The sequence below is a fragment of the Fistularia commersonii genome, chromosome 30 (assembly GCF_037954325.1).
Source record: "Fistularia commersonii isolate RoL2024-O1a breed Wild chromosome 30, RoL_Fcom_v1.0, whole genome shotgun sequence".
In the NCBI taxonomy this organism is placed as follows: Eukaryota; Metazoa; Chordata; class Actinopteri; order Syngnathiformes; family Fistulariidae; genus Fistularia; species Fistularia commersonii.
The window spans coordinates 2,761,923-2,787,417 of record NC_141313.1 but is presented as its reverse complement, the minus strand read 5'-3'; the positions used below and the strand labels follow the sequence as shown (position 1 = coordinate 2,787,417).

The 25,495-nt window shown below is 45.4% G+C and overlaps 2 protein-coding genes across 6 annotated transcripts; one reads left to right on the top strand and one right to left on the bottom strand.

The window, feature by feature from the left end:
- Nucleotides 1–7,068: 7,068 nt before the first annotated feature.
- On the bottom strand, nt 7,069–23,683 carry trim46b (tripartite motif containing 46b). 5 transcript variants are annotated; one of them, XM_086178091.1, is made up of 15 exons: nt 23,566–23,683; nt 22,958–23,071; nt 22,037–22,137; nt 21,308–21,361; nt 18,413–18,674; nt 18,143–18,332; nt 16,260–16,458; nt 14,880–15,026; nt 14,575–14,670; nt 12,865–13,118; nt 11,515–11,636; nt 11,105–11,443; nt 9,417–9,646; nt 9,249–9,316; nt 7,069–9,155 (listed from the first exon to the last, which is right to left on the bottom strand). In XM_086178091.1, exons 3-15 carry the CDS (start codon nt 22,094–22,096, stop codon nt 8,681–8,683), a joined length of 2,496 nt encoding a protein of 831 aa, XP_086034217.1. In that variant the 5' UTR covers nt 22,097–22,137; nt 22,958–23,071; nt 23,566–23,683; the 3' UTR covers nt 7,069–8,680. The 5 variants fall into 5 exon arrangements, with proteins under 5 accessions (XP_086034217.1, XP_086034221.1, XP_086034216.1 ...); XM_086178095.1 differs by lacking the exons at nt 21,308–21,361; nt 22,037–22,137; XM_086178090.1 differs by lacking the exons at nt 22,958–23,071; nt 23,566–23,683 and having other exon boundaries at nt 22,037–22,478.
- s100a10a (S100 calcium binding protein A10a) lies at nt 23,584–25,495 on the top strand. The gene is made up of 3 exons (XM_086178096.1): nt 23,584–23,711; nt 25,022–25,175; nt 25,254–25,495. Exons 2-3 carry the CDS (start codon nt 25,035–25,037, stop codon nt 25,413–25,415), a joined length of 303 nt encoding a protein of 100 aa, XP_086034222.1. The 5' UTR covers nt 23,584–23,711; nt 25,022–25,034; the 3' UTR covers nt 25,416–25,495.

The window sequence follows — 25,495 nt, the reverse complement described above, 5'->3', positions numbered from 1 at the left end:
GCTCTTGGCCCCGCTGCTCCAAGCCCTGGGGCTGGAGTGTGGTCAAGTGTAACCGGTCTGAACCTCGGGAGAGTAGCATTTCACTCGCCCCCGTTCACCTCGGGTGAAGACACACACCTGTGTGAGCCGCCGCTGTCACCCCCCCCCCCCCCCCCCCCCCCCCCGCCACCCTCATTCTCCGGCTCGCCACGCTCACAATGCTGTCCTAATGAATCTCATCACACGGCCCGCGTTTGTCCCGATAGTGCTTTTGTTTGTTGACCTTTAGAAGACGTCATTGCGCATTATCTTCGGGGGGGGTTTGTGTAATTGCGGCCCCCATAACGCCGCCCCCTCAAATGCATTCATGGCACACAATACATGTGTGTGTGTGTGTGTGTGTGTATGTGTGTGTGTGTGTGATCAAATGCTCCTTGTCAGTGTTACAGCTATTAACAATCAACAACAGGCATGGGCTTGATGATCCGCTCGTCTCACCCACAGAACACAGTGTCCTTTAGCATTAGCATTATTGACAGCAGAACTAATTGGCACATGGTCATGAAAGTTTCCCCTGGGACATTTTAAATTGGACTCAGTTTCCCTTGATAGGGCGGCGCCGCGCACGGGACCCGCGGAGGTATTGATTAGAAGCGTATTAATGTGGGTCAGCGCGTGGAGGGAAGGGGGGGGGTTCCGGATGGTCTCGGGTTGCGCGTCTAGACCAGTGCTATTCGATTATTTTCTGTTACGCCCCCCCCCCCCTTCCCCCAGGAAGAAGAAAACATTTTTCGCCTCTCTGCTCTGAAACAGGATTATGTATCTATACATTGTATCCTTATTAAAATTAAAAAAAAGAAAAAAACCTTATTAAAATTTAAAAAAAAGAAAAAAGAAATAAATATAAATCAAACTGCAACAAAAACAATGTTTTTTTTTTAGAAAAGATTTAAAGTGCATCAATTTGATTGAAATAATTTCAGAAAATTAAATCTTTGTTTAAACTATAAACATTTTTTGACTGACTGATCCATTTGATACTGAAAAATAAAAATTAAATAAAATCAATAAATAATAATAATACATTTAAATTGATCAGTAACATTAAATCAGGACACTTTTTTTTTTAGACACCTTAAAAACCCCTGTCTTTCCTCGTCTCGCACCGGAGTGACAGTGAAGCCAAGCGCTACATACGCTTCGTTATATTTCCTCATCTTAGCTTTCGGGTGACTTTCGTTTTTCTCATTATCTCCGTCTCTCATCACTTTTCTTCTAATTCCTGTTAAATATTTTCCCCTGGCGTCTCATGGTGCCCATGGTGTCAAAACCTAGCTAATGCTAATGCTATGTTCTAGACCAGGGGTGCCCAATACGTAGATCATGATCTACCGGTTGATCTCAAAAGGTGGTGAGGGTAGATCGCATGGTATTAAAAAAAAATAGACATCAGCCTATCATCCGTCTTCAGTATGAAATTTATAACTTAATTGACATACAAGGCAGCCAGACTGACATCTAACCTTTTCTGACACATGGATTAAGTGCTAAGTGCTGCAAAACTGAAGCAAGCTAACAAGTTACCTACTTATCCTCCAATTTACTTCTTTTGAACTTAAGACAGGAAAATGAGTGGGAGGAGGACTTTTTTTTTTTTTTTACTTTGTCATTTTCAAAGTGCGTTTGCATCATCTGCCAGTCTACCATCGCTATAATCAAGAAGGGAAATATGGAGCGGCATTTTCGGACCGCTCTTAAAAACTATGACGCCGACTTCCCTCCGAAAAGCGAGCCGAGGAGGAGGAGGTTGAAGGACCTAAAATCACAGTTATTTACTTGTGTGAGTCAGCATTTTCCTACTTGAAGATCAAGAAGTCCAAATATCGTTTGGTAGTGTGCTTGAGGCTGGCTAGCAGTGGCTACTATCGGATTCCATTCAGCGCGAATCATGACAAAAAATGTAGTTTTATGGGTTTATGCAATGATGCAACATATATTGCACATATGAAGAATTCATATATTTTGCATTTTTACAGTAGATAGATCATTTTGACTTTGTAGACTGAAACAAACCAACCCACATGGGGGAGAAGCGTGGAATCGGGCGTAAACCGTCCCGTCTTGTAACCGCCGTCATTTCCAATCGATGGATGCGGAACAGAAGCTGAACCAAATCAAAGTTCTCATCAAACACGAACCGGCGGACGAGTCGGTTTCTGCCAGCGCCGCGCTAGCTGGCTAGAGTGTAAACAGCTTCTCCGATGTACTGGCGGGGTTGTGCTTGGATTAGAAGAAGCGTTAGATTGCCCAGCGGGCCGGGCCCGACACGGAGCACCGGATAAAAACCGATGGTGTCCGGCGGACGCTCACCAGATACGGCGTTCCCGTCTCATTACGTCCCCTCTTGTTCTGCCAGATTCATTTCTGCGCTCGGCGCCGGAGACGTGCCGCTTCGCATGATCGTGGCAAATAAAGCGCGCGCCATTTGCGTGGCCGTCGAACTCGCCGCCGATCGTACGGACGATAAATTCCAGCGCGGTTGTGCATTCAGAGGCGGCAGCCGGAGTTTTAATTATCGCTGCGGTTTGCGGCCCGTAATCAATAACCGCCGCTCGAAAGATGCAGATTCTCATTTAACTCGCAGCAACACATCATTAGGGACCAGAAGTGTCTCCGTAACCGCCGGCGAAAATACACCCCTCCTTTTGTGGCGGCGGTCGCCATTGACTTTATGCGAAAAAATGCAAAAGGTCGCGGATCCAAGGATTATGGATTTGCGGTGGGCAGCGGGTAATTCCCTGAAAGCTGATTGTGGTCGCCTCAGACGGGCGTGGCTATTTGTCATTGCCCACGAATGAAGTTGATTAGGCGAGCTCTCGGGATCATCTATCTCTCCTGGCCTGAGCGTTCGCCCTCCCCCACCTCTTTCCTCCGACTGTTTGACCTTGCGGAAATCTGACCCCGAAGCTCCTCGCCGTTCCCTCCGGGCACCTGCCAACCTTTCACCCCTTCGCTCGGCGAGCATCTGGGGAGGCGCGCGAGGACGGGACGGCTTCGACAGACGGACGCCCTCCCTCGTCCTCCAGCTCCCCGGCTGCTTGTTTTATATTTTTATATCTCTCTTTCCCGCTATGTATCTTTTCAATCCTCCTTTTTACCGTGCACACACACACACACACACACACATCATGCAGACTAAGCTGTGTGCACAGCTGGTCCTGACAGAGCCGTCCAGGAAGCGTGTGGTTTACGGATCCCCTGTTGACGTTCTCGTTCGACTCTCATTCACTTTCAGGCACCTGGAATTTTTAACAGCGCAGGGACTATCCGCGTCCAGCTCAGCGCGTTCCAGCCCCGGTGGAAAACCGCTCAAACCCGACCCACCGACACGGCAAATGGACCTCTGACCGCACGTGCAATGGCGCTTCGCCTGCTTACACCATTTGTAGCAAAGAATTTCCAGTCGGCGCCCGAAAAAAAAAAATCCGAAATGCTATTCCATACGTCTTTATGATAGCGTGAAGTTGCTTTCCCTTTTTAAAAGTCCAGAAAATGAAAAAAGGTTATTCTTTGCTCCGTTTCGCGCACTCCATCCCGAAAGACGAAATATTAGTGACGAACGGCTCCCCCGAGCCGAGAAAGGTATAATTCACGTCGGCGTCTTCGGAGTCGGTGTGAAGTCGAAGCCAAAAGCCGGATGTGGAAATATTGCTTAGAAAAACTCCACCGAATGAGAACCGGTGCGGTTGGTTTAACGTAGCGTAGCGTGACGGCCTGTTACGGACCGGGTTGGCGCGGCTCGGCTGCTGTTTGCCAGATGAGCTCACGTTCACAAGCGGACAGTTCGTGAAAATATACGCGCTGTGCAACACAAACACACCGAGGGGAGGGATTCGGAGGTCCTTCGGGGCAGGTATTTACATCTCCCAAAAATAGGAGAGGACAACTCTTCTGACCGCAGCTATTTTTAGAGCTGAAAATCAGCAAGAAGGTCTCCGGTTCGATTCCGACCGGTCTCCGGGTTTCCCCCTGTGTCTGCGCAGGTTCTCCAGGTCCCAAAACAAACAAGAACTTCTGTAAATTGCATGAGCCAATGAATGGTTGTGTATCCCTATTTGAAGTGCAGTGTGTGTGTGTGTGTGTGTGTGTACGTTTGTGTGTCCCTGTCCAAAAAAAAAAAAAAAAAAAACCCCTCACTAACCCAAGCTTACTGTTCTGTATATTTCCTGTGCATCGTGTATTTGCAAGTGTATTTGCAGTCCCTATGTGCTCTATTGTAAGTCGCTTTGGATAAAAGCGTCTGCCAAAAAGAAGAAAAATAAATAAAAAATTAGAAGGAAAATGTCACAATATAGCAAAGGTGTCAAACTCCGGTCTGCGGGCCACATTTGGCCCGCAGCGTAAACATATTTGGCCCGCAAAACCATGCTAAATTTGCTAGATTTCTATTGTAATTACACAGAGTGCAACTAAATTCAGAGATAACAGCTCTCAGGTTCAGTGGATCAACAACAGACAACCTTAAAAAGCAGGACAAAGCACAATAAGAAATACAAGACAAAAAATATAAATAACATTGAGAAGAATACTTCGATTATAATGTGGAAGAAAGAAGTTAAACAAAAAAGTGCAAAAAAAAGGGATTATTGCACTGAACTGTGTGTGAGGTTCAAGTGTTCGGGGTTGTGTCGAATTTACCGTAATTTCCGGACGATAAGCCGAGACTTTTTTCACGTAAACAACGATGCGGCTAATATATGGACGTTTTTTGGGGGGGGGGGGGACGCTAACGAGCTTCACGCCGCTAAAACGTTTATCCTCGTCACATCGGACCAATGAAATGACCGGGAAATTCTGAGTCCGTTCAACTCCGACACCGAAGACGATGACTTTGATGGTTTTAGTGCGCAGGAGGAAGCCTGAGATAGCGATCAGCTAGCCGGTGCGGCTTATATTGAGGTGCGCTCAATAATCTGGAAATTACGGTAGTTGGATTTAGACCTCTGTGTTTTTTCAATCTGTCATAAAATCTGGAGGAAGACTTATTCAATGAATATCAATGTTGGCCTGTGACTTTTTTGGCCCACTGCGTAATTGGGTTTGACACCCCTGCGTTATAACATATGAATGAGTGAGTGACTGGTAATGCATCTCTATATGAACCCCTGTGATTGGCTGGTGACGGGGTGAGCCCGCCTCTGGTGAACCCAATGAGAGCTGGGATTGGCTGCAGCATCCCTGCGGGATAATGAATGGACGAGAGGATAACAATGGAAGAAGATCCAAAATATCAAAAATATACAAGAATTTAATTCAATCCTTGCTCTTAAAAAAAGGTTTTGTTAATCTTAAAAATGTATTTAACCTTTATTAAAAGAGGAAAACCGCATTGAAACTACCTTGCCAAGAAGCAGCAGTTAAAGTCTGAGCAAAGATACAGGCAAACACTCAGCAGCCATACGAACTATTAAACTATTAATGAATGAATAAACGAAAACTACAGTTTTGAATCCCACAGTGCTTAAGAAAGCGGCGCCCGATGCATGGCGTGTATTCATGCCTTCACTACTCCTGTTTGCAACGATCGGTTACACTTTCGCTTTCATCAACCACCCCGTCATTAAACACACAAACACACGAAATAAAGGATCCGTGTCCGTTACGCTAATCCAGCAGGCGATGTTATGCTAGCGGAGGGCAAATTTGAGATGGAATTAGCTCCAGGTCTCATCTCACCGCTGCAGGGTTGCAGTGTGTGACCATATGGGCCCCGTCCAGCATTACTGTCACCCTTCATTTAGCCGAGTGAGGGGAGACGGCCCGGCCACGAGCCTCAAATCTTCTTAGCCAACATTTAGCTGATTGATTCTGCCTCCCCCCACCTCCTTCTTTCTACCTCGATTCGGTTTATCAATGTGATAAAGGCAGGAAGTCGTGTATTTTTAATGCCCTTCGTTCTCGCCGACGGGAAACGGACGGGCGACGGGAAGGGGTGGGGGAGAGGGAGGCGCATGAATGTTTCAGCGCTCGTCGTGAGGAATAACATCAAGACAGTTTTATTTGATGCAAAGTCAGCGCGAAGGAGAAGGAAGAAACGAATGACGCCCGACGCGCCTCGGTCTCTGGAGTCGATAACCCGTCAAACGGGACGAGCGGATACGATAGCGGCGGAGATTAGCCGCCTAATTTGTTGGCGGGTGCGATGTTTGCGGTCGCGGGGATTGATGATTAATCCTGCTATTCTTTCCAATGAACGCTCCACGCCCAAGTTTAGGTAAGAGGAATCCAGCCCGCAGCAGAAACACACGGCGCTGACGTTTTTATTGGGTCTGTCTGCAGGGGCCCGGAGCTCAACCTTCAGGAGTAATGGCTCTGCCTCTGCAGAGTATTATTAAGCAGGTTGAATGATATCCCACCCCGAGCCGGAGAGACCGCAGAACAGGTTCACCAAACAAACGGTGCCGTAGACGTGCGGTTTAGCGCGGAGTCGTCTAAGACAGTCGGGGTTAGCGGAATCCGGCAGACTCCTGCGTGTTCTCCAGATGGCAGCGCGCTCTCCGCCACAGATTGTGTACGGCTTTGAGATCCTTCACGGGTCCACGGGTTCCCTCCCCCCCCGACACTCTCCCTCTGAACTATACTAAATGATGATCACGGAGATTATGTATTGGTAATGCCCGGCAGGTCTTTAAAGGAATGCCCATGCTGTGTGCCTAATACACAGCGGAGGGATTATGCAGACCCCTACATGTGGTGTTGTGGCTGCATACCTCCAGTCAGACTAAACCCAATCTGTTACAGATTTGGACTAAAGAAAAGAGGTGCAGCTCGCTGGTGCGGGAGGCTGGGCGGGAGGCGGGAGGCGGGAGGCGGGGGGCGGGGGGCGGGAGGCTGGGGGCCGCTCTGCCTTCACGCGTTATGGTGCATTCCACTTATTCTATATCATTCATGGGTTTAGAGGCGCGGCGGCGTTTTACATCAGTGTGTATTAGGACGGCGCAAAAATGAACCTTGGCTCATGTCAAGGCCATGTGCTTTCTTTCCTCATCTCCGACCCTCCCAACCCTCCACCTCCCCCCCCCCCGATTCTTTTTATTTTTCCTTTGTGGTCGAGGCAAACCTAAATCCCCTACAGTTTCAATATGGGCCCAATTAAACACACATGTGGATTTTCATATTGAAGCTCATAAAAGGTAAACTCCAGTGATTTACATTACATTTACATAAGGAATGCTAAGCACCTACACATGTGAGGTGTTGATGCCGCTATGAAAAGCAGATGGCCGCCGCCGCCGCCTCTCCAACACCGGCTTTCCCCGGTCAGGGATCCCGTCGTCGAGCGCGATCCCATGAAATGTGTGATTTCCTATTTGCAGAAAGGAAACGGCGTCTGCTGACTCTGTATTCTATTTTAAACTTCGTTCAGCCAGCAGATGACATATTTACCCATGCTTTGAAAATTGCGTGCAGAACTTGGAGGGCCTCCGCTTTGGCATTTTAGCCATATTTTTTCACATATGAAGGCGTGCGTCCAGGAATATATGCTCTTAAATGATCTTTTATCGCGTTTATCAGCGTCGTGGACTAAAGATTTGAGTAAATATCTTGCCTGTCAGACTCTTGCAGCTGCAGCGATGCGTTCAGAAGGCGTTTGGTCCCGCATGATGCCACGCAGCGTTCTGCTGCCCCCTTGTGGTCAAATGCGGTACTGCTGAATGATAACTCCCTGCCAGATTGACTGGGTTGGATCCTGATGAGATAAAACCATCAACAACAAAAAGAAAGGTAACAGAAGGTGATTTCATTATGCAAACCATATTTTTAATTTTGTGTTAAGTTCCTTAATCCATCTTCTTTTGCAAACATTCTGCCAGCAGGTGACGTTTACGCACTTAAATCTGCTTATTACATCATGAGAAGCGTTGCTCGTTAACTTACAATCAAGCCAAGTTTAAATAAAAACATTATTCTATTTGTAAAAAAAAAAAAAAAAAAAAAAAAAAAAAGTTCAATGCCTGCCAGTGAATAAATGTCGCTGTCAGTCGAAAGACACACACACACACACACACACACTCGTTCACGCAGGAAAACACACACGGACGCACGTGCTCGTGTATGCTAAATAGAGCAGCGGACATAAACAAAACCGTGGAAACTGGTGATTAGCTGTGCAGCAGAGGTATAACTAGAACTCCTAATTAGAATATTGCCTCTGTAATTTACATCCCATAAAACGATAACTTTGGTCAGGGCGTCGTGAAACATGAATGACTGGAAAATACTCATTTACAAGTTCGTCGTTTCCCTCTAGGCAGGCGATGGACTAGTCGAAGCCCGCGTTTATACACACTCACATGTGGTATCTTTAGAACAAAAGCTAATTACGTCAATATTTCCAGCGTCGCAGGCATGAGAGGAGCGAATCCGCAGCAGCTTTTATAAACGCACGTGATTTCAGCCCGGCTACTTTTGCAAGCATAAAAGGTAATAATTACATAAGCGAGTGTTGGATATGCAACACACTGATCCTTGCGTGTAACCAAAACGTAAGAAACTTAATTACATTGCATATTTGTCGCTATAGAAACATTTTGTTTTTACAAAGAAAAACTAAAGAAATCGCTGAGAATTTCTACGTTTTTTTTTGCTCCAGCCGAGTAAATACACACACACACACACACACACACACGCGCACTCCCATTCAGTTGTTCAGGCTAGAGACGCGGGGTTGGATGGTGACCCTTTTGACCGGCGTCTGGTCGGCGCCGCGATTGGCCACCAGCTCCTGCAGCTGCAGGGCCCCCCCGCCGATGAAGCAGAAGGCCGGGCAGACGGGGCCCGAGCAATCCACGTGGCCCTCCCAGAGAGGCCGCAGGGAGTGGGCGTCGTAGAAGGTGACGCGGCCCTTCTCAAAGTCCAGGCACACGCCTAGCCGGGGCGGCAGCGGGTAGGTGAGCCCCGCCGTCGTGGACGGACTGTTGCCGTTGGCGACCGGATCTCTGTGACCGTTGCCGTTGCTGCTGTGGTGCTGGTGGTGGTGGTGGTGGTGGTGGTGGTGGTTGTAGCTCTGCTGGGAGAGGTAGATCTTCCCCATCCCCATTGTGAGGAAGCAGAAAGGCGGGGCAGAGTCCAAGGCGTCCTCCGCTCCGCTGTCATGGCCGCTGTCGGGGTCGTAGCTGCAGAGATGACACCATTAAAAAAAAAAAAAAGGATGCTATGTTGCTTTCTTTTTTAGCATTTAAGTTTGGTTTTCGAGCCGAGCGACTCACCGGGGACTCGCCATATCCTGCGGGAGGTGAAACCACTCCTGCAGCTTGGACTCCAGGCCGACCCCCACCTGGAACCCGAAACGAGAAAGCGATGGATGATGATCGCCGGGACCAAAAAGGAAATATTATTACAATTTGTCCTCCATGCGAGAGCCTGCTTCTACTCGCCTTCACCAGGTAAGAACTGGGCTCCACTGAGCACGCCCAGTAGTGCCGCCCCTGCGTGATGGCCACGTCCCCCACCAGTAGGTCGGAGGTCAGGGGACAGGAAGTGAGCGCGTGGTCAGCGGCCTGCAGCAGCGAGAGGCCCGGCACGCTGCGGGCGCAACGCTGCTCCTTGCTGACCACCAGCCGGTCGGCGTGGAGGCCCCAGCGCGAGTCCAGGTAGAAGTTAAGCACTGGCGGGCGAAGGAAAGATGAGGAAGTCGGCGTGAGGCTGCAGAAAAGACTACGGTGCATCATAAAGGGGGTGTTTGCAACAGTGAGGACAAGAAGGGAGAAGAAGAAGGACGTGAGGAGGAGCAGAGAGCCGGCATGCACCTCCTTCCCACCAGCACTGCTCAATATGACGACGACGACTCGGGGGAGAAAACCAGGCATCTCAAAGAAGCTCCGGAGGAAAATACACGTTACTAAGGGAACCGGTGCCAAAGCAGGAAGGAATACAGCCTCCGGGGAAACAAGGAGGGGTCGGGCTCGGGGGGGCGGGACGGGTCACCGGATCACTCGGCTTCACCAGTTTTTCATAAACAAACAAAAAAACAACAACGAACCCTGGATCCGAACGGGATCCATGTTGTTAAGCCTGACGCCTTAACAAAGAGCAAACCTTGTCGCCGCCGGGACGGACCTCATAAGAGGGAGTCGAACGGGTGCGGAGATGGAGGTGGAGGAGCGCGGGATGAACACAAATGGGGTGAAAAGAGAAGGAGAGTAACACAGTGGTGCCGGGATGGGGCGGTGGATTCGTAATGTGGATGCGCTCCTTACGTTCTGCGGGTGTCGCGTGGGCCGGCGGCGTGGAGGAAGCACGGAAGAGGATGGCAAGTACAAAGCTGTGAAATGCAAAGGGAGGATGAGGAAACCAAGTGGACGGAGGTGTGCTGAAAGGTGAGGTGGAGAATGGAGACAAGAAGAAAGTTGGGGATGGGCAAAAAAAAAAAAAAAAGAAAGAAAGAGAATGAGTTACACAGTGCTCCGAATACGTCTCTACGGTCTGAATGATAAATAAGGACTTCCTCAACTCCTATTCTTTTTAGCACCTCAGAGGATGAAGTCACTTTCATACTTTTTTCATACTTTCATACTTTAATTTTTCCATTTTTTTGACCTCCCATCTTAATGTATTTTTCAGAGCCAGAATCAGAAAAACTTTCAGATTCTGATTTGTTGGTAAACTGCAGTTTCCTGTGTGACCACTAGAGGGCGCCAGAGGCCTCTCTTGTGGCTGTGGGTCCCACTCGACTCCAGAACTCTCTCCAGGTCACGACCTCCCAAAACTTAATGGCACCAGACACAAAATACTTGGCTGATCCAAACTTAAAATGCAATTATCTTTGCTGTTTCACAATTTCACATTTCACATTTCAATTCTCTGCCTAACGTTGCCGAGGACGGGAGACGGCTGCACCCCGGACGTCCGCGGAGCCGAGATTCGATCTTCTGTCCGTTACAATCTTTGATTATAATATTTACGAGGACAAAAAAAAAACCAAACTCATCATTTCATCATACAATACGAGAAAATCGACACCATCCAGGGAACCACGGTGAGGTGATGATCCGTCACAACGCACCATGTTCCGGATTTGGAAAAGTTCAGCAATAAGCTCTGATGTAGGACTCCAGCTCCTCACCTGGTGCGGGCGGCGTGTGCAGGTACACCTCCTCACTGTACTCCCCATAGCCGGCCTTGTTGCAGCCTCTCACCCGCAGCACGTACACGCTGTCCATCTCCAGCCTGTCGATCACCGTGCTGGTTCCGCTCACCTCGTCCAGCCGCTGCCAGCCCCAGCGAGCGGCGGCCAGCCCTCCCCTGATCCCGCCTCTGGACGCGCCTCCGGGTACCACACCTCGGCGGCGGTACTCCACGGTGAAGTGCCAGGCGGGCGTGGATTCCGGCGGCAACCGCCAGCACAGGAAGAGCTGGTCGTAGGCCAGGGTGTGCTGGGTGTCGATCACCGGAGCCAAAGGAGCTGCGCGAAACACACGTTTTAAGATTTATTGCTTATTCTACGTCTTCCTCACGGCACGGCGCCTCCCTCACCCTGGATGAAGTTCAACTCCGTCAGCAGCTTGAGTTCTTTGGAGACGTCCAGCTGGAAGTGTCTGAAGGACGGGTCGGCGTCCAGAGCGAAATGCTGGAGGTTGTCGATCGCCTTGCTGAACCTGGCGCGGACGGAGAGCGCAGGAGTGAGGAGGAGGAGGGCGGCCGGCAGAGAGAGCCAAGCAGACGGAGACAGCGTTTTCCACAAGAACGGCCATGTGGGGGCGGCTCCGGATCCACTGGTTCCATATCCAACTCCTCCTGTCTGCACGCTGAAGGGTCCTTGGGCAGGACATTGCATGGCATGGCACCTCCACATAATGTGTGTGTGTGTGTGTGTGTGTGTATGCAATCTTATGTAAGGCACTCTGCAAAGTGCAAGGTGTGATAGCACCCTATTAGCGGAGATCTAGTTAGTTAGCTGTTAGCAACTCCTCTCTAAACGCAAACCTTTAGCCTCATTAGCTTTTAAAATAAAATAAAAGCTGCAGTTTTCCTCTCAAGTCCATTTTCTGTGAGAATTCTCATTAAAAAGAATCATATCCCTTAAAGCGGGGTCCAGTGTGTGTGTATGTGCGTGAGTGTGTGTGAGAATGCATTTCATTCAGCATGTAGTTTGTTAGCTGTTAAGATAGATAAGATAAGATAAGATAAGATAAGATAAACTTGATTGATCCCCATAGGGGAAATTCTTTTGTCACAGTAGTGTAACAGTTATAGTATCAATAAATATGAATATAAATAGAAATAGAAATTATTAGAAGACAATTAAAAGATAGCAAAAGACATCCACAAATAAAAAGACAGCAGAGAGAACAACAACAACAACAACAAGACAACAGAATGGAAAAAAAAACAACAAGGGTGAGAATAAACAACCAAAACGACAAGGATAGGAACATAAACAGAGACAATGACAAAAATAAACAAAAATAAGCAGGATGCCAATGGGCTGAGATTAGCAAGGATAAAAATAGATGATGGAGTTAGCGACATGAGTGTGTTTTCTTTATCTCCTCTCTAAAGGCAAACCTTTACCCTCCTTGCATTTCAAGATAAAACAAAAGCTGCAGTTTTCTCTAACGTCCATTTTCAGTGAGAATTCTCATTAAAAAGAATCAGATCCCTTATCGCAGGGTCCAGTGTGTGTGTATGTGTGTGTGTGTGTGTGTGTGAGAATGCAATCTCGTGTAAGGGCCTCTGCAAGTGCAAGGTGTGATAGCACCCTATTAGCAGAGATCATTTAGCATGTGGTTTGTTAGCTGTAGGCGACAGGTGTGTGTTGTTTTTATCTTCAGCTGTGTGTCAATAACACAATTCACCCGCGGGTATGAAGACGGCGGCGTGCACCTGTTGTGAGTCTGGCGTGCGGCTTGCACAAAGCAGGGCTGGTCCGTCTCTTTCAGCAGCTCCTGGGTGAACGCCATCAGCCCGGCGTGCTCCAGCAGGCCGCGCCTCTCCGCCACCTGGGCGGCCAGAGCCTCGCCGCGCTTCTGCCGCGTCGCCTCCAGCGCCTGGGTGAGCGAGGCGTGGCGCTCGGCCAGAGCCGCCGTCAGATCCCTGATGCTCTGGGCCAGCTGCTCTCGCGCCGACACACTGTTCACCTGGCGAGGAGGAGATTGATGTTCATACACACTCGCTGGGATTACGGGGAAATGAAAGGTTTTCGTTGTCAGAAGGGAAATTTCACTCTCACTTTTTTAATAAGCAGTTACCGCGACATGAGGCTTCATTCTGCGCTGAGAAACATTTTGTCCACCTAAAGCGAGGGTGTTAAAATTCATTTTCACCGAGGAACACGTCAGCATAACGGTTGCCTTCGTAGGTCCACATATAACGGTAACAGTATAAACGGAACTACATGGAACCAAATGTAATGTAAAATACAGGTAACCACTCTTTAATGTTAAAAAACTCTGAATTTATTACTAATTTCAACCCCCCCCCAAAAAAATATATATATACATGTATATATACATATATATTTAACTTTTTTTTATTTTTAGGACTAAAAATATATATACAAAAAATATATGTATATATACATTTTTTTGGTTTTTTTGAGAGAAAAAATATAAGACTAAAAATCTGTACACAATATATATATGTATATATACATATATACATATATATATAATCTGTATGCAAATATATATATATATATATATTTTATATATAAATAGATAAATATATAAATATATATATGTTTTTTTGTATATATTTTTTTAGTCTTATATTTTTTTCTCTTATATTTCTAACCCAGAGATGCTGCTATTGTTGTATTGTTTGCTTTTTGAGGTTGTTTTTGTCTCTAAATTTCATTGCACTCTGTGTAATGACAATAAAAGTCTTGAATCCCTGAATCCTAATGAAAAAAAGCTATGTAGCTGCGTGTCTCTTGTGCCAGCTGTGTTGCTAACTTGGGCATACTTAGCTCCGTGTTTGGTGTCAGTGGATACACTACAATCAAATGGCGTTTGACTTATTTATTTCAAGACAATTAGACCTTTTAAGATGTTCTCGCGGACCACATAAAATGAGGTGGCGGGCAACATTTGGCCCGCGGGCCTTGAGTTTGACACGTGATGTTGTGTCTCGTAGCAGGACGAGTCCAATGCATTGAGAAAAAGGCTAGAATGGACCGGATTTCACTGTGTGTGTGTGTGTGTGTGTGTGTGTGTGTGTGTGTGTGTGTGCGTTGTCCGGGGGATAAGAGTATCATCAATTCATAATTGTGTTGTCCAAACTCGTCTGGATGTATTAAGTGGTCTTCAATAAGCGTGAATGCACGGCTAATAAACAAAATGATCTTTTAGCATGAAAGACTACAAACATGGAGGGTGAGTGACCCTGCTGACCACCGGCGTTCAGTACCGGCGTTCATTCCAGCCGTGTAATGAAAATCGCCACTGATGACGGTTCACTGCAATCTAATAGCGTGTTTGACTTATTTATTTTAGGACAATCAGACTTTTCAAGGACTATATAAGATGATGTGGTGGGACACATTTGGCCCGCGGGCCTTGAGTTTGACACATGTCGGCCTAAAGTATTAATCACCTCCGTCTGAGTGATGGCGCTCTCCAGCTGCGTAATCTGGGACAGGACCGTGTCCTGGTTGGACAGAATGTAGTTCATCTCCTTCGTAATCTTCTCCTGTCGGGTGGAGAACATGAGGAAAGTTGCAGCGCGAAGGGTTGAAGCTAACTACATCCGCACATGTAGCGAATGCGACAGGAAGTGACAGGGATGCGAGACACACGCATTGTTCGGACAAAATCATCCTGACAAGCAGCATGGTAACCGTGGTTTAGCATTAAATGTGCAAACGCCGGTCGTGTTTGCTTGTGTTTCGGCGGCGGCACCTTCAGGGCCTGGTAAGCGTGGGCCACGGGCAGGATCTTGTGTCCGGAGTGGACGCGGCGCAGCTTGCAGAGCGGGCAGAGCAGCCGCTGACATGACCGGCAGTAGAACTGCAGCTTCTCCTGGTCGTGCTCCGTGCAGGTCAGAACCTGGGGGTTACCATAAAATAAGCTTGTATTTATATCTATATTTTTTTTTTTTTAAATCAATCATGGCTGTGCAAAAGGCCCATCCTAATGCCCGCCCCCCCCAAAAAAATAATAATAATAATGAGCTTTTTTTTGTGCATGCTCTTCTTTTGCCATTGTTGTGGTAAAACTCAAAATAGATCAGATGCAGCATCTGGCTGAGATAAATAGATAAAAATAAAATAAATAAAGGATTGTGACACCGAGCTGATCGGAGACGGACAGACACACAAATACAGAGCGCGGAGACGTGGTGTGTCTTTTTTTATTTTTTTTGTCTTGCTATATCCTGTCTTCTGCCATTCTATATCTATTTATACTCATTTTTATATTCATATTTATTTCTTTTTTTTTTACATAACCGTCACACCGTTGTGACAAAGGACTTTCCCCTATAGGGATCAATAAAGTTTATCTTATATTTTTGGTATCCATTGGATGCCAAGTAAATAATTAAGGTGGGTGCGTCGTTGCTAAATCTCAATTCATTTTCACGGGCTTTAAGTGTTTTTGTGGTGTTTCCTTTTTTATTATGAAACAGCTAAAACCCAGGACAAAATGAGGACAAAGTTAATTGGTAAATAGATCATTCTTAGATGTTTCTTTCACCAACATAACAACAGTAACAAAATCATTTTTCAAGTAGTGTTCTGAAAATATTATACAAAAAAATTAATAGAAATCTCTATTTTTCTTTTCTGGATTTTTTCTTTAAATATCAAGAGTTTTAAAATGATCCCCAAACAACAGTAATTATAAAACACATAAAAAAGCTTAATGCATGTTGAGGAAATCCAATACCAAAAATAATTCTCCCCTTCAGTGCACCTCCTTTCAAAGTCCTTGGAAAAAAAAAAAATGAGATAACACACAAAATATGGTAAATAAAGCGCAAGCAACTAAAAAGCCTTCAGTTAAAAAAGAAGCTCCTTTATGCAGGCACGAACAGGTTTTTGTTCAATAAAATCATTGTTTTTTTGTGCACTATTTTCGCTGTTGTTTACTATTTCAAGAACAATATCAATTAATTAATATTAAGGGTCCAATTAACACACCTGACAACAGTTTTTATACAATAAAAGAGCATCCTTATAGATAAATCCTCATACTGTAGATCATTTTTTTTTCCTCATTTGGGCTTATCTCCTTGTAATTAAAACCATTTAAATGTGTGTGTGGAGACATCCCACCCACCTTGGGCCTGAAGTTGAGGGTGGGCTGGATGTGCTCGTGCTGCGCCCGCGGCGTCCCCCACGGGTGGTACAGCTTGAAACACTCGTTGCAGAAATTGGCCCGGCAGTCGGCGCAGCCCTTGGTGGCCTCCAGGGCCTGCGGAGGCTTGCAGAACTGGCACATCACGGCCACGCTGCCCAGACTCACCGTGTGCCGGTACCTGGCGCCGCCGGCGGCGGAGGGGCGGGAGGGGGCGGAGCCACACAAGTCTCTGGTCATGTGACTTGCATTGTTATGATCTAGTGTCACATCAGTGTAATTGTTGCCCTCAAAAGGCCACATGTAATAGTAACGGTATAAATGTAACTTAATGTAAAATGCATGTAACTGCTCCTTTATGTTAAATAACTGAATTTATGACTCATTCAAATCCAAAACATTATATACGCATTTGCATAGATGCAAAAAATAAAGTTACGTTGCTCTGGTACAGCATGAATCATTTTATATTGGCAGGTTAAGAAACCCACATTACTCCATCAATCAATGATCAAATTATCAAAGTCAATAAATCAAAATGTGATCTAACACTAGTTATGACATTAACCTTGTTCAAAACCATTAACTTTTCTCATCCGGGATATTTCGGGATCATTTGATCATTTGTACGCCGTCACTTTGCGGGTAACATGATCAGCGTGAATAGTGAGAAATGTAGTTTATGGTCAATGCACACGTTTGACTTATTTATTTTAAACTATCAGACCTTTTAAGACGTTCTCGCGGGCCACATAAAGCGAGGTGGCGGGCCACTTTTGGCCCGCGGGCCTTGAGTTTGACACGTGTTCATGTGGAAAAGCATTTCATTGTTCTTCCTGTCACTGCACACTGCCCGCGTAGAAAGATGTACAAAGACACCTTATTCAAATTCAAATTTTTCAAATTCAAAATTCAAATTCAATAAATCATTTTTTGTCAGGTTAAGAGACCCACATTTCTCCATCAATCAATGGTCAAACTAAGTAATCAAGAGATCCATCCCACCACTTACTCCAACTGTTGCCATCGGTTTTGGATGGTTTTGGAAAATCAAGTTAAAAACAAACAGATTGAAAATGAGTTTTTACCAGATTCCACACAACCCTGGACACTTGAACCTCACATACAGCACAGTGCAATAAACCCTTTTTTCACTTTTCAATTATTTTACTGCTTTACTGGTGCCATTAAAGAAATACCATCACATTAAAAACGTTTTTGAAATGTTCATTTGGTGCGGCGTATGATTTTTCTAATGTAAATTATGTGCCTTTGCTAAAAAACTGTCGGGAAATACTCTTACTTATTCATTTTAGATAAAATGAATGGGTCCAGATAAGATAAGATAAGATAAGATAAGATAAGATAAGATAAGATAAGATAAGATAAAATAAGAGAAGATGAGATGAGATAAGATAAAATGAAATAAGATAAGAGAAAATGAGATAAGATAAGATGAGATAAGATAAGATAAAATAAGACAAGACGAGATAAGATAAGATAAGATAAGATAAGATAAGATAAGATAAGATAAGATGAAATTAGAGAAGATGACATGAGATGAGCTAAGATAAAATGAAATCAGATAAGAGAAGATAATATGAGGTGAGATAAGATAAGATTTTAATGATCCCCATAGGGAAAATTCTTTTGTCACAGCAACACGACTATAACAATATCAATAATATGAGCATAAATAAAAGAAACAATTAAAAAGATAGTGAATGACATCCCCCAAAAAATAGACAATCAAATGAACAACAAGGATAAACAAAATGTATATAAATATGTATGTTAATGATCCATGATGTTATTCCCAATGAATAACACACCTGTGTGTGTGTGTGTGTGTGTGTGTGTCTCACCTCTCCACGATGCGCTCCAAGGTGAGGTTTCGCAGGCAGTCGGTGAGGCCCTTCTCTCCGAGCTCCACATCCCGTCCGCAGGGCGCGCAGGGGAACATCATCACCAGGGCCGGCCCTTCCTTGCGCCGCCGCCCCGGGTAGGTCCCGTACCCCGGCGAGCGCGGCGTGGACGGCGAAGGGGGGTGCGGACCTGGAAAACCCAGGAAAGGGGAATCCGGTCGTGAGCGGGGTTCAAGTTTTAACGGCGGTTCAAGTTTTTGATTCACCCACCTGCCCTCAGCACGCGGTCGATGGGCCGCTGCTCGTTTTTGGGCGTGGGCCTGCGGGCCTGCCGGGGGGAGCGGGCGTTCGGCGTGGAGGCCGGGGAGTTGGGCTCCGGGGGAAGCTCGGGCGGCGGGTAGCCGCTCGCCGTCAGCACCTCGGAGGCGCACATGAGGCAGACGCTGTGGAGGCACGGCAGCACCACCGGCTGCCTCACCACGTCCTTGCACACCGGGCAGTGGAGCTCCTGCTCCAGGCTCTTCATGTTGGACTGCGGGGAGAAAGAGGAGAAAGACAAGTTAAGTTAAGCTAAGTTAAGTTAAGTTAAGTTAAGTTAAGAAGGAAGTTAAGTTTTGCTGAGTTGAGTTGAGTTGAGAAAAGACGATATAACAGGATAAGGCATGATAAGATAAGAAAAAATAAGATAAAACAAGACAAGATTAATTAAGACAGATAAGAGAAGATGAGATGAGCTAAGATAAAATGAAATACGAGAAGATGAGATGAGATGAGCTAAGACGAAATGAAATAAGATAAAAGATGAGATAAGCTAAGATAAAATAAAGATAAGAGAAGATGAAATGAGATAAGATGAGTTAAGATGTTAAGATAAGATAAGATAAGATCAAATGAGATAAGTTAAGATAAAATAAAGATAAGAGAAGATGCAATGAGGTGAGATGAGATAAGGTAATAAGATAACACGAAATGAGATAAGATAAGATGAGCTACAGTTGAGCTAAGATAAAATAAAAATAAGATAAGAGACAATGAGATAAAATAAGATAATAGAAGGTAAGATGAGATCAGATAAAATTTTATTGATGAGATAAGATAAGACTTTATCACAGCAGCACAACAATGATAATCAATAAATATGGGTATAAATATAAATAAAAGAGACAATTTAAAGACGGCAAAATGAACAACAACAAGGATAAAAATAGACAAGCGAATTAAAAAACAACAGAAAAGGTGAGAATAAACAACTAAAACGACAACAACGAGAACAGAAAGAGCGGCAAAAATGTTGACAAAAATAAAGAGGATGCTAATGGAGGTTCATCAAACTGAATCAGAATAAGAATCTTTTATTGATCCTTGAGGGATTTACTCACAGAGTAACATGGAAAAATAGAACTCCATATAAAAATAAAGACTAAAAAAGCAAATAATAATAAACATAACATTTTAAAAAAATTGTAAAACTCAAAAGAAATGAATAAAAATAAAGTAAAAAGTATGTATAAATATATGTAACGTATATACATGTGTATTTACAAGCACATGTATATGATTACATGTATTATTTGTGTATAAATCAGGCTTCTGCACAGAAGACAATGGAACTATCACAAATACCGAAAATAATCACGCAAGGTTCCTGTTTCTCTGCAAAACGACAAAACGTGAATTCACATTTGGGGAAAACTCCACAGAAATGTCGCTTCCACTCCACACGGCCCAGTTAGCGGGGGGTTAATCCGCAGATTATGTCATGAGAAGTCTCATAGAGCAACATCTGAATAAATGCGGGGATTATTTTGAACAATCCCGACAGAATATCCCCGTCCCAGAACATAATCTGCAAATATCGGGGATTTTCTAAACTGCTCAAGTGACAGATGATCAGTCCAAATATTATTGCCAGATATATAAAAATATTAAATATTTGTTTTATAAATATTTATCAACAGAAGCCAATTTGCAATTTGAATCATGAAGAAGGATACATAGACTTGTTCGATGAAGGCAGTCAGATATTTTGCTAGCGAAAACCGCAAACCCAACAAGGGTATTTTTATAAAGCTTTGCACACCAAGAAATGCAGCAACTTACAGCATATCCCACAAAATCGCCAGAAAAATAATCTGTTTTCGGACGGCCAGTTTACTAAGGAGCGTTTGTTGAACTCTGTGGCAGAAACATGCTATCCGTTGACAGTAGCTGCTAATCAGGATATGTCATTTACAGGACGGTCTCCGAAAATTATAATATCGTGATAAAGTTCTTTATCTTCTGTAATGCAATTAAAAAAACAAAAATTACTTTTTCATGATACTGTAATATTTTGAGATGGGATTTTCGAGTTTTCTTAAGATGTAACCCATAATCAGCAATATTAAAATAATGAAAGGCTTGCAATATTTCAGTTGATTTGTAATGAATCCAGAATGTATAACATTTTTGTTTTTGTAATTGCATTACAGAAGATAAAGAACAGTCCTGTACAATTGGGGCGTGATTGATCTTGAGCAGAAATAAGTCTGACCCTCCAACGCCATTCAGGTTTCTCATCTGGCCCCTTGTAAAAATGAATTGTCCACCTCGATCTTGAGAAAGAACACTTAAAATTCGGCGTTCCTCAGTTCGTGACATGCTTTCCCGTCACTGGTTGGATTCCCCTCGCTGGTCAAGACTGAGGGAGGACAGGGGAGCGATGAGCGCCACGTCTTTTTCACTCCCGGACGTCGATGTGACAGCGAAAAGCGCAGTGACTGACGGTGACAAAGCCCCCCCCCCCCCCCGGGGGCGCCATGGTTACGGCCGGCGTCAATCACCGAGACCCCGCCGGCTGACGTGGCGCCGCCACCGAGGCTTCACCTCCACGCCGGGCCTCCCCTCGCTCCCAGACGTCCTTGACACGCCGGCTTGACCTCCGGCCAAGGTCACCCCGTCCCCGTCCCCTCCTGCGTCGGTTAAAAAAAACCCAGACTGGACAAACCGCCGGGATTTGTCTGTCCGTCACAGAGGCCCTGCGACGGTAAGCGAGGCCGGGAGGATGCTTAGCGCAGCGCCGATTCCGCACATTCATGCAAAAGGCCGTAAAAATGCGCTCCAGAAGATTTCCTAGCAGGCAGCGAGAGGCGGCGGCGTCCTGCCGGAAGGACGCCGCATCCTTACCTTCACCTGGAACCGCGGCGCCATGACAGTCGCGTTTCCTGCAGCCGCGCAGCTCTGACGGAGGAGGGGGGGGTTATGCAGAGGGAGGGGTCGGGGTGTCAGACATTACATCGCCAGCTAAAAGCCCTCCCTCCTTGGGGTAACACTGAGAAACTGCGTGTGTGTGTGTGTGTGTGTGTGATATCCAGGGATTTGTCTGCAGGTTTTTTTTTTCCCCTCCCTCCAAACAGCTCGTCTCCATCCCCTGCGTCCTAACCTCTATCTGCACGCAGCATCACCGTGCACGGTCCGCTCGTCTCCATGGAAACAAGCATCCAGTCGCTGTCGCCCCCACCCCTCCCCTTACAGATATTTCGCGAGATGATACAGACAAAAAAAAAAAAAATAGACAAAAGGCGATTTGAAATGTGAATACATTTAAAATAGGGCACCTTTTCTGTCGGTTCCGGTGAATCAGGACCGGAGGTGAGGGACTTCCGTCCAACGTGGGGTTACGAAACACGACGCGATCCACGCCATGTTTATTCTCACAGCAGATTACACGCATCTTTCTATCTGGATGGGGATTTTAATGCAAGGAGGGGGTGAATGGAGCCGTGCACGCAACGCATGCAATCGGTGTGGATGTAAAAAATAGACCGACTCCCCTACGACACACACACACACACACACACACTTATGCTTTACCAATAACCCCGAATTTCCGGTGACAGCGCCGGTTGTACTCACACTGAGACGAGCCAAGGCTTCCATCGTCGACGAGGCTGCTTTTAAATCCATCCCATCCATATTTTAGGGGAATCGAACCGTCTGCGTCCGGTTGCCATCATCTGGACACGAAGCGAGACGCGCGTCGCCCACGGGCCATGTCCACGCAAGGAGGGGATGCAATGCAAATAGCAATCTAGATTAAATAGTGAGCCCTCTCCTCCCAGTCGAGCGTTAGATGCAGATTTTGTGTTTTTTTGTTTTTTTTTTGCAAGGGGGATGGGGGTGGGGGGGGGTCACAGCACGGCTCTGTATCCGGATGCTCGATGAGAAATAACGCGAGTGAGAAAAAGAAAAAGAGCAGAAATAGGAAAAATACTAACAATTTTTGAATAGTGGAAGTCAAGATCCACGCTGGCCACGGTGTTCCTGTGGATTCACTCCTCTCACAGACGTCCCCCTCCTCCCCTTTGCCCCCCCACCACCACCCACCAACCTCCCCGCCTCCTCCCATCCTGCACCGGTTGCCCTCAGCGACCAGCAGCGCGAAAAACCCTAAGGCGAACACTATATACAGAATAAGCACCGTAAAGAAGAATATACATGTGCATGCACAAGAAAAAATAAATCACAAAAAGGCTAAAATAAAATAAAATAAAATAAAATGAGTGGAACCATGAATGCTTGTTGCTTGGGGGAATCCTAAATTTAAAATTGATTCAAAGGATTGAACTTTTCCCTTTGCTACCGTTTTATTTTTTATACATCCTCTGTGCGTTTGAAGCCCTGCAACATTTTAATATCAACCACTTGGTTGGCTGGGTTATGTTTTCTGACTTCTTATACTGAGGGGAACAACTCCTATTTCAAAGGTGCTTCAATGGCAAAAGACAAATGACATCTTTAGGGAAAAAATAAAAGTGAAATTAAAATCGGTTGTACTTTTGATTTTCTGTCCAACATCCATGTCCAGCAGCAGCGAGGACGTAAAGGTCACGACACCGGACGACGTGTCAGCCTCCAGGGCCGAATGGGAGTCACTCCATCATCTTCTCCCTACGAAAACATACAAAATTGTAATCGTTTTTTTTTTTGGCTTGGAGGAGAAAGCGTCCTCTGAAACGATCGAAACGTTTAAAAACAAAATCTCTAAAATCGTCATCGGCAATGTATATTTGTTGTAATTGCCTGGTTTGACCACAAGGGGGCGCTAGAATCCCTTCATGTCCACGCAAAAAAAAAAAAAAAAAATTGCAGAAGGGCGGAGTTTTCCCGTCTCTTTGCCTCGCAGGAGATTTGTTCAACTTCTGAACCGTTCCGATTCTTTTAAAACCTCTCTTTTCTGCTCGGCTTGCGATTGCAGCCACTTGGAGGAAGTTCCGAGAACTAACCGATTCTAATAAGAGATATTTTTTTGTCTGATTCCTCACAGAAGGGTAAATACATGGATAAAACTCGATTCCACTCATGCGTCATCTGACACACACACACGCCTGCAGACGAGCTTCATGTGTTCATACCTTTGGAGAGTCCATGTAACGTTTACGTACCGTCTGACCGGCGGCTTTCACGCCAAATCACCGCCTGGCTCGTCGGGGCGGCGCCGGACTATAAAACCGCCCGCCGTGCTTCTCCCTCCTCTCCAAGCTCTCCAACACCTCCCACCTCTCCTTCTGCGCCATCTGCGTCCTGCTCGGTAAGTTTGATTTTCCCCCTTTTCCAAAAAAAAGTGGGTTGTTTTATTTGACAGCTGTTTTAAATTATTGTCATCATGAGTCAAACTGTCTCTAAACTGTGGCGCTGCGTTGCGTTCAAGTTCCCACCTTTGCATCGTTAAATTCACACCCGTGATTATTAATCCACAGTGGCTAAAATAGCCTCAGTTCAGTTGAAGCCTACTTCTTTTGTATATTTTGCTTGTATTAGACACGTTTTAATCGGTTTTGAGCAGATTTGACTACTGAAATCTTCATTTTTTTAAGGGTGTGGTTTGAGGCGTCCCTGTTCTTCCTCGCTCCTCCTTTTCCTCCCTCACATTTTTGTCTCCCAGAAGTTTTCCATCTCCTTCACCAGGCTCTTTCTTTTCATTTAAACCCTCATCTGTCTGCACACAGGGTCTACCTGCATTTCTTTCTTTCTTTTCTTTCTCTCCTTACTCAGTCACGCACACATGAGTGTGACTCACCAGAATCACTTCCATCTCACCACAAGTGTTTGCTTTGCTAAGGTCCAGAGAGAATGAACATGCAGGAGATCCTGTCATGACACATTTGGATGTGTATATATATGTGTGTGTGTGTGTGTGTGTGTGTGTGTGTGTGTGTGTGTGTGTGTGTGTGTGTGTGTGTGTGTGTGTGTGTGTGTGTGAGAAGGGGGTTTACTCTGAAAGTATAATCTGAATGGCTTTTGCCCCCCTGCCCCTCCCTCTGTAAGAGAAGGCCTTTTTATCAAGTGATTTCATCACTCATTCTGAGTGAGTGGTGAAATCACAGGGGTTTCCAAAGTAAAATTTTGAAGAAATCAAATACATTTTGAAAGAAAATAAATTATTTCAAAAAATCAGCAAGAAAAATCCTGAATTCGTACGGTAGTGGAATCATCCATGCCAGGGGTGTGCAAGTGTTTTCTTTTCCACATTTCTTATTTAATTTTGATGCACGGGCCAACTAGGTATCACGTAAATTGAACAAAATGAAAATTGCAATTTAAACATTAACATTTTTTGGCTTTTTATTTCAAACTCTAAAATTATTAATGATCATATAAATGTACACCCATTATTTTGTAATCATCCATACAAAATTAAACAAAAGGGAAAAAATATAGAGTTTCTAAATTCAATATTGATTGAAAATACTTGCTGAAATATCAAATAGTTTAGATATAAAAGCAAAACCGGCCGTAAAAAGCCCAGATCTGAACTATTATTTTGAAAGCTGCTCTCTGGTTTCCACCTTTTTTTTTTTTTTTTTTTTTTTTCAAGCTTTCCATTCCTTTTCCCTTCAGGTGAAACGCAAACATGCCTTCGGAACTGGAGACCGCGATGGAGTCGCTCATCACCGTCTTCCACCGGTACGCCTCCAAGGACGGCAAGGGGGACACGCTCAACCGACGGGAGCTGAGGGAGCTGATGGAGAACGAGCTGTCCAACTTCCTGAAGGTGAGAGGTCACGGCGGGCCACCTTTACCACCATTTTAGATCCAAATGAAATTCTTCACCCCAACGTTCTCCATCCAGTCCCAGAAGGACCCCGCCGCCGTGGACAAGATCATGAAGGACCTGGACTCCAACGGCGACGGCAAGGTGGACTTCGAGGAGTTCGTCTCCCTGGTGGTGGGACTGTCCATTGCGTGCGAGCAGTGCTACAAGGTGCACATGAAAAAGATGGCGAAGCAATAGATGAGCGCACAATCCACCACAGAGCCTTTTTTTATGTAAAGATACATTCAATGTCCATTAAACAAGCTGAAGAATCCGAA